Genomic DNA, 9622 nt, shown 5'->3' with positions numbered 1-9622 from the left:
TGAGATTTAACACAGACTCAATAGGCCTTACAGATAAAAGCATTACCATAATGGCATGGATATTCTGGAATTAATACAGGAACCACAGAACTGTATAAGAACTGTGACAGGAACAAAGATGTTTTATGACACCCAGTTATTGTTCATAATATATTTCAATGAACAATATGAATGAATGAAAAATGAATGAATGAAAATTAATTATTCTATTATTATTATTATTATTATTATTATTATTATTATTATTATTATTATTATTATTATTATTATATCAAAGGGGCACATCGGGAAGTTTTTTTGTCTATTGTTCGTGAATATTCAAATAAAAAAAGATTATGGTTTCCAGGAGTGGTTTCCATGCTTACGTGTTGAAGCTTTACGACAGTTGTAGTCGGAAGTAGACCACAATGCCGGCGCTCATGAGAACAGCGGCGTGGACGTCCAGAACGAGGTTTGCCGCTGGTCTGACAGTTTTGTTCCCGTTTCTACCCAGAGCAGCGATATTTCCAGGGGCCCGAACACTTCATTTTCAAGTTGATGCACGTCGGTACGCCGCACGTAGCCCGGGAACCGCGAGAGCTGCAATAACGGGCTTATCGCCCCTTCAAACAGGGTTGAATCACTTAACGTTAGGTGCCTCCACATTTCGTTTCTGCAAGAGGATGACAACTTCAACCGACAGCATGGTCCAGAGATTGGTGTGGGTGGATCTGGAGGTATTACACAGTTGTCATTATTGAAATGCTGCTTGCTTAGTTGGATAATTTACTGAAACTAGCTAGCTTTTATTCTTGCTGATAGATTGATAGCATTTAGCATGCTAGCCAACTGTAAAGTTGCCGTTATCTAAACCAATTAAAATATTACCTAAAGGTAAGTTAGCTAGCTAGCTAGTGGTGATGAAGCACTGTAAGCAAGATATTTGTACACGTCATCTACCTAATTTAACTAATTCTGCTTTGGCAGCATGTAGCCATTTGGTAATGTTAGCTTGAGCTAAGTTATGCGAATGCAATTAGTCTAACTAGCTAGCTTGTTAGTTGGCTAGCTATCTCCTGGCTAGTACAAATTGTGCAACGTGTTCGTAGTAACGTTAGAGGTCTTTAAAAAATGTACAATTAGTGATCTTAACTAGCTATAGTGTCACTGACTTCCTAGACTGTGAAACAACTTTATTTATCCTTTTAAATTAACTAGCTATTGTAGCTAGTTGCCAGTGTGGAATTAGTAAGTAAAACCACATGACTAACTATTTTGGTCATTATAAGTTATCGGCTATCTGCGATGGCAGGTGGCTAGCAATTTGGCTATACCGTTAAGTTTTCAACGCCTCATGATGACTCGTTATTTTGTAGGTGCGGTTGGCTAGCTACCCTGTTTTATAGCTCGCTAGAACACGACCTGTGTTTTTGGCTGTTTACTACTACGATTTTGCAGTGGTATGGTGTTTTAAACCCTGTGACATGACTTATTCCTCATAGTGTTTTGCACAGTCAAATGAAGCCACAGTACTGGGGAAAAAATTAAATTAAACTTAAAAATTTTTTAAATTAAACTTAATTTTTTCCCATCTTTTCTAAGGCAGAAAAAACGTAATATTGATAGTATAATCTCCGTTGTTTCTTGAGACGACAGTGGGGTCAAGTGAATTGGCATTTTCATGCCAGAAATGCTGGTGTGGCGGTGACCACGTGATGTTCTGCCTCCTCTGAAAGCTGACTCACTTTACGCTAACATTTTTTTTTGTGGAAGATGACTGGACTGGACATCGAGAAGGACCAGATAATTGAAATGGCCTGCATCATAACGGATTCCAACCTGAACATTTTGGCAGAGGTATGTTAGTTGCTGTGGTCATATAAAAATACAGTGTTCCTGAGCTCATCCTGCTAAGACACTGTCCTAGTGTTAGTATGGAGTGGACTGCACAGGAGGGTTGTCAACTTATAGAAAATTGTGGGCTATATTGTACTAATAATAATTTCACACCTGATTCAACATATCATTTTAATTTTTTTTAGGGTCCAAATCTAATAATAAAACAGCCAGATGAACTTTTGGATGGAATGTCAGACTGGTGTAAGGAACATCATGGAAAGGTAAATATGACTTTAGTAGACCTAGTCGTTCTTTCATTTGTTGTTATTATATATATCATATATACTGTTATTATTTGCACTTAAAGCCATGGTCATCACTATACATTCAGCCGGCCTCATCTGTAACGATCCTGAAGACTTAGCTGTACTATTGAATCAGGTTGGCTCTCAGCACATGCGATTGGCTATGCGTCGGCAGCGATTAGCTGTCCATCAGTAGTGATTGGCTGTCCATGTTTAAGATGATTCTGTTTCCGTGTTCCAGTCGGGGCTGACGCAGGCTGTGCGGAACAGCAAGATCTCCCTGCAGCAGGCCGAGTACGAGTTCTTGGCCTTCATCCGGGACCACACCCCTCCCGGCCACTGCCCCCTAGCAGGTATCCCCTTCTCTCCCACACACCCTCGAAGCCGACTCAGGGGTGCACCAAGGTCCCTGTTTAACAGAGAGGTGACCCGACCCGGTCCTGGAGAGCTGCAGCACCTGCTGGTTTCCATCGTTAAGTTGATTGGTTAACACAGTTAGGTATACAGTTAACCCCCTTTAATTTGTTGTTCATGTATAAATTTAGTTGTAAACTTAGTAAGTAATTTAGATTTTTACAATGAAAACAAGTCATAGTCCCTGCAGATATCTGGTATCCGGGTTTAGTAATTTAGGCCGCAATCGATTTGTACTCTCTATATCCATTTTCATGTCTTCCATGTCATACATCATCACAAACAAGTTCAGTCATGTAGCTTTCTGGATCATATATGACAGCCATCCTAATGTCAGTGTATTATTTTTCTGGATTGGTTTTGGCTTGTCCGTGTGTGAAGGACACACTGTTTCACTCTCAGAAAAATGGAGGCATAGTTGCTTGTGGTTTCCTATGTGGATACTTGGGATGTTTTCACGCTTAGTTTGTTTTAGCCTCTCTAGTACGATTAGACCTATGACTCAGCTTATTTTGTGTGTGTGTGTGTGCGCATACTGTATGTGAACATGTAAAATGAACTCAGACCCCTCTGAAATGAACCAAATTCAGACCACCTCAGGAGGTGGCCACAGTATAGACCGTTTGGTTTGTCTCAAGGTCCGATTAATTTGTGATTTGTGAACACAGTGGCCCCAGTCAACTTTGCATTCTGCTAGTAACTCAAGGCGTGCCATTCATCGATTCCGAACAGCTGCGGTAACTTCTGAGCGTACAAACAAATGGCAGAATGGTGTGGTCAGAAGAAAAAATTGGAATGAAGAAGAATCTGGAATGAGGGCCAGATTAAACGACAGCTGTCCACCCTGCATAATACAGTATACATTTATGCAGTTTCAGGACAAAAAGAAAGTAGCTTCACAATTGTATAAACGACACATAGATCTCTTGTATAGATACCACTCAAAAAAGCAGGACAAGATGAACTCCAGGTGCTGCATGCTGCTCTTGAAGAATACGACTGCAACAGCCTAACATGAAAAATAAGTGCCTGGAGTATTCATTTATTATTTTTAATGGCTATGCATGTACAGAACTGTTTGGATAGGTAAATTTTATACCAGTTATTCAGGTTAGGCACGAAGTGTTACAAAATGATTCTCTTCCATATTGGTCTCCTCCGAGGGTTCTGGTAGTTCACTGCAATGCCATCTTCCCTTTCTCCATTTCTCATCAGCTTCCTCAAAATGTAGCACAACCAAATGATAAACACATGTACAGAGACCATCCTGAAGAAAATGACCCATGAGCCAGTATTACAGCAGTGGAGCTGTTGTGTGAACTGGTGGTCTGAGACCGCTTCAGTGCTTAAGTGGACCAGGGAGAGAGGCCGAGTCCTCTTTCGGGTCCACTTACAATGTGAACACAAACAGAACTCAGAACTCACACAGAGCTGATTCACTTTTTGGTTGACTTCATACAAAGTCAGTTTGGTTTGTTTAGAACTACAATGTATGTGGGGGGGGGGAGCGAATGAACAGCACGCTCCGATAATTCCGCTCCCTGTCTCCCGTTTGTGCACTTTTGCTGCCCAGCTGAAAGTAATTACCCTAATCTCTCTCTCTCTCCCCCTCTCTCTCTCTCTCTCTCTCTCTCTCTCTCTCTCTCATATTCTGCTGGCCCTTAGGAAACTCTGTACACGCTGATAAGAAGTTTCTGGACAAGTACATGCCCCAGTTCATGCGGCACCTCCACTATCGGATCGTGGACGTCAGCACCATCAAGGAGCTGTGCAGGTGAGGGGAACGTGGGGGAATAGGGGGGGGTCCGTTAATATACATCAGATTGCGCACAGGGAGCTCTGCGCTCATTTGCATGTAACGATCACTTCCGCGCTGAAGGAGCTCCTGCCCGAGGCGCCGGCGAGGTCACTCAAAGAAGTTTCCGGAAAAAAAATCTGGAGCGTCGGAATTTTTCTTGTTTCCGATGCGCTCCGTTGGTTGTAACGTGGCCATTAGCAGAGCTGAAGTCCGTGATGTAAAACCAGGCGAGTGAGGACAACCGGGGCTTTGTCCTCCTCACAACCGGACCTAGCGTGTGTAACTGAAATGCTTAATGCTGTTCCATCAGCCAACTTCCTACTTTTAATGGGCCTTGTCCTCAATCTCCCTCTTGTCCCCACACTGCAAAATACAAAAAAGCCAGGGTTAATAAGTATCTTATATTTGTCTTATATTTACACTTATATAACTTTTTTACTAAATGAGACCAAAAAAACTGCCGATGAGCTGAGAGTTTTACTCGTTTCGAAATTTGCCAACGTGCTGAGAATTTCAAAAACTGAATCTTTTCTACTTGAGAAAATTAAGCTCTTCAGTCTTATTACAAGAACAGCATTAACATTTAAGACCTATTTTTGTAGTACACCGTTAATAATACTGTTAGTTATGCCATAGGTTTCATTATTATTATTAATGCTACTACTACTACAGTGCTGTTACTACTATATTACTACGACTACTACACTACTGCTATTACACTATTAATGCTGCTACACTAGTGTGAATTTTTTGCTTACCAATACATGTGTCATGGATTGTTCTGAACATTTTTTCACATCCATTATATTCTTCCCACAGCCTCATGTTGCATGTGGAATGCAATCAGCAATAAAGACAACTCATATTTAACCTTTTGATTTGTTTCATTCTCTTAGGCGCTGGTTTCCTGAGGAATACAAACTTGCCCCACAGAAGAAAGCATCACACAGGCAAGTGTGAGAATCTCTTGGGTTAAACCTGTAAAGTTCTCAATGGTGCTTTAAGCATTTACAAGCTAAAATAAGCATAAAACAAAACCGGTTTTGCTGTTCTGTTACTGTGTGTCTGCGATTAATTATTGTTGTCATTTGAATAAATTCCCCAGTCATTAGCAATTAACATATTTTCCTCCCTTAAATCGTTTGTTTACCTGGGTTAATGATATATTACAAAGTTATGTTACAGTGGTATTAAAACGTTCAAGGCTTACTGGAGTAAAACTGGCATTTGTCCCAGAACGGCTTTTCACGTTTCGGTTCCGTTTTTCTTTCTCTAGAGCGCTGGACGACATTTCCGAGAGCATTAAAGAGCTGCAGTTTTACAGAGCCAACGTCTTCAAGGTGGTGACGGAGGAGAAGACGCGGAAGATCGTGGAGAACGGGGAAGGCCGGATGTGCCCGAGCTGAGCCGAGAGAGGAGAGAGGCGGCGAGGCGACGTTCGAGAGCCAAGACGAAAAAAATGAAAACTTATTTGCACGCGGTTGTCGACTGCAGACGTACTCTGGGACCCTCCGTTGTTTTAGATTCCCGGCTCTGTATGCGGCTGTTAACGCAGTGAAAGCAGAGTGACTTTATTTCGGGTTGCACGTTCGTTTCCTTTGATAGGTTTTCGTTTGAACGGAGAATAAACCGTTAGCAGTGTGGCTGTATTTCAATGGTGCGTCTTGAGGCGGAATGTTTCTTCTTTGGAATCTTCTGCTCAGTGTCTGTTTTTTTTTCTCCCCTTATTGTAAAACAAAAATAATAATCCGTTACTGAATTCTTTGCTTTGTCGTGAAATTTGTAATGTCACATACCAACAGAAAGACGCAATGCAGTTTACTATTGTCTGCATTATCATCTTTTCATTTGCGTTGCTCATAGAAGCCTGTACATCAGTGGTCTTCACTCCTGGTCCTGGAGAGCCGTGTGTGCTGGCTTTTGTTGTTACTCGGCACTTAATTGATAAATTAAACCAGTTAATTGCACAGGTAACACACCTCACTTGGTTTCTTGTGTCTCAATTGGTTGCTGATATTTAGGCGAAAACAAAAAACAGCGCACCCTCCAGCTGTCCAGGGCCAGGAGTGAGGGCCACGCCACTGCTTTACATGAAAAAAATACTTTGAACTGAAGTTTGAACTTCAACTGCCACTCTGAAGTCTTAACACTAGATGGCACTGTAAGTCCTTTAATATTTCCAAAAGGCCACTTCTGTAGTCAGTAGCAGGGCACCAACATTACAGTCCTTGACACAAGCTACAGCATTTTAAATTCTATATTTCCCATGGTAATTGTCTGATATTCCGGGTTTTTCTATTATTTATAAGAATTTAGTTTTGATGGTAATTGGGGGGAAAAAGATGATTCACTTTGGAGGTTTTCATACCGATTGTGGAGAACTTCTGAAAGCTCATTCATTCCTACAGTATTAAATGAACAGCCCTGGGGAAGCAATGCTACAGCCAAAGTTCAAATGGAAATTTGTGGAAAGTGGTAGTTTGTGTTCCTTCTGCTGCGGTTATTACATTGCTTTCTGTAATTTAGCTGACTCATTCTCTGTGATGACTCAGCAGACAGGAGTGCATATACAAGTAAAATAAAGGCAGTCACAAAATCTAACAGTATGGCTGCCATATATTCCTTCCCACAATGCACTCTCCCAAATGGAGTAGTGTTTCTGTCTACAGGCCTTTATGAATGAGAACCTGATGTAACCCCTATTTTGAATGCAGCTAGCAGATAAGACATCTACAGTAAATGCATCTAAGAGCTTAAAACCACTACAAGTGGTATGAATTCCCTGAGACAGCAGAGCTGGTAGGATAACCACAAATCACAATAACCACCTGCTGACTGAATGTGGTCAGTGCAAAATGTAACAGCCAGGGTGTTTCGACAGGTAAAATAAACAAGATAAAATCTTGGCACATTTAACTTGAAGAACAGAGCCTTCCGATGGCTGCAGAAGGCGGTTAGTGTCTAATGCAGTGGTCTCCATCCCTGGTCCTGGAGAGCTGCAGGGTCTGCTGGTATTCGGTGTTACTCCGCACTTCATTTGTCAATCAGAGCTGTTGATTACAGATCATGAGTTAACTCACCTCACCTGGTTATCTGTGATGAGATATGAGAGGCTACTGTGCTTTGTTTAGAGAGCATACAAATATTTCTATATTATCATCTTATTGTCGATCAGTTTATCAGTTCATTGCTATGTAAGTTGCTATGTATACTGTATTGTTCTAGTATCTAGTACATGGTTGTTGGATCTAAGTGATATTTCTATTTTTCCTTTTTTGATGATGCATTCATTAGACTGCGATTGATTGAACTCAGTAAATTGCTTTCAACTTTATTTCGTGGACTATTTTATTGGTGTGTTTTTTCCATGAAGAGTGACAAGTGGTTAGAGTTCCATTACTAGAACCTTCTAGTGCGATGCAAGTAACATCTACACGCGTGGTCGGCTGTCAGGGGAAAATATGTCAGATGTTTCCACTGGCGTGAAAAACTCCCACATGTGTCTTTTGAGTCCCGTGTCCTGGATCCACTCCCTGAAAGATAAAAAAGGGAGAAAAAAAGAGCATTATTTTGATTAAAGCACCAGTGACAAAAATACAGTTGCTCGAGGGCAAGATAAAAGCGGAAGGAGACTTCAAACGGCGGGATGGAATATTAGTCCCAGAAGTAGGGCATGTCACCCCCCACCCCCAACCCCCTCCATGCCCCCCCCACCCACCCCTTGTATCTCAGAGTTGTCCTTCAGGCTCTCTCCTGAGTAATCCTGTTCCCCCCCCCAAAAAAAAATACAGGGAGACACTTTTATCATTTCGGTTTCATGTCCGTATGAATTATTCATCCGATCGCTAATTACTGCTCATAATTCATGAGCGGTGTAGAAACCGTGCGTTATTAAGTGCTCGTGAATATGTGCTGATAGACCGCTCGATGGAAGCTAAGGCCGTCCCCTCTCTGTCCCCCGCAGCCTATGAGGTGACAGTGAGGCTCGGGATTGGGTGGGACCAGCGCTGCCTGGAAGGCTGAATGTTTTTAAGCGCTGATCTTTGCCCGTTCTTCCTCTCCTCTCCTCCTCGGGCGGTTCTTTCGCTCTCCCTCGGCTGTCTGGGGGGCTTGGGTTTAATGGTGGAGATGCACGGCAGGATGTAGCAGCGAACACGCTTCATCCTAGCATGGCTGCATCTTTGACTCATGGTTGTGTGTGTGTGTACTTGTTTTTATATCTTGCTGGGGACGAAGACCTGTGTGTGTGTGTGTGTGTGTGTGTGTGTGTGTGTCAGAGAGTGTTTGTGTCTGCATGTACATGCATACAGTACATGTGTGTGTGTGTGTGTGTACATGTGTTTGTATACGAACACACCTCTCATTCACCCTGTGCTATAGTAGCATGGGGTAAATGACATTGTTACACCTTTGCTGCACAGCTGTAGCCCACCTGCTGCTAAACGTGACATGGTTAAATATGCACTCTATCACCAGAGGACCAGAGAACGGCGCTGCAGGCTCGGGGGGGCTCTCTGACTGATAACGGCTGAGGAGGTGAGAGAGGCGCGGGAGGGGTGGGGGTGTCGGTGGCTTGGGGACCTCAGCCCATTTAGGAAGCACTTTGTTAAACAGCTCGTTGAACCCTGAACCTCCTCCCCCACACGGACTCCCGCAACGCAGCCGGCCTGCCGGAAGGTTCCCCGGTCCCCGCGGGAGCGCGGCGCTCCGGCTCTGATTCATCCCCTCTCACCTCCCCACCCCCGCCGAGGACGAGGACGCGCGGTGAATCGATGGGGGGAGGGGCGGTCGCAGCCCCCTCTCCGGCACTTTCCACAGACGCGCGACGCGCTACGCGACCCTGAGGACTCCAGAACATTTTGTGCTTCGCAAAACAAACAATAATGAAATGAAATTTTAAAAAAAACTTGGCTGCCCTGCTGTAAAGACAAGCTACACCAGTTTGACTAGCTTGCAAATTGAGCTGGACTAGTTGGTCATAAGCTGGTCTATCTGGGTATGAGCTGGTCAACCAGCATGGCGAAGCTGGTCATAAGCTGGTATAGCTGGGTATGAGCTGGTCAAACAGCTTCCAGCTCTTTCAAAACCTAGCTTGAGCAGTTTTATTTTTTCAGTAGGCTGACTATCAAAGGACACCCTGAGTAAGTGTAAATGAACACGCAATTCAATACTCCTGATGCAAATTCTGTTTTCTTTATAACCTTGTAGGGATGAGTGCAGGCAGTTGTTTTGCCCTTGTCTGTGACTTCACTTACAGCACTGGGGCTCAGACAGGACCGGTCAGAGG

The 9622-nt window shown here is 43.2% G+C and overlaps 1 protein-coding gene across 1 annotated transcript; it reads left to right on the top strand.

The window, feature by feature from the left end:
• The first annotated feature begins 373 nt into the window (after positions 1-373).
• On the top strand, positions 374-6094 carry smfn (small fragment nuclease). The gene is made up of 7 exons (XM_061248659.1): positions 374-716; positions 1753-1836; positions 2022-2099; positions 2365-2476; positions 4203-4311; positions 5232-5285; positions 5612-6094. The coding sequence occupies exons 1-7, from the start codon at positions 408-410 to the stop codon at positions 5739-5741; spliced, it is 876 nt and encodes a 291-aa protein (XP_061104643.1). The 5' UTR covers positions 374-407; the 3' UTR covers positions 5742-6094.
• Positions 6095-9622: the final 3528 nt, after the last annotated feature.

Source organism: Conger conger, chromosome 7, assembly GCF_963514075.1.
Source record: "Conger conger chromosome 7, fConCon1.1, whole genome shotgun sequence".
NCBI lineage: Eukaryota > Metazoa > Chordata > Actinopteri > Anguilliformes > Congridae > Conger > Conger conger.
Note: the sequence above shows the minus strand (reverse complement) of the source record. Positions and strands in the feature narration are given on the sequence as shown.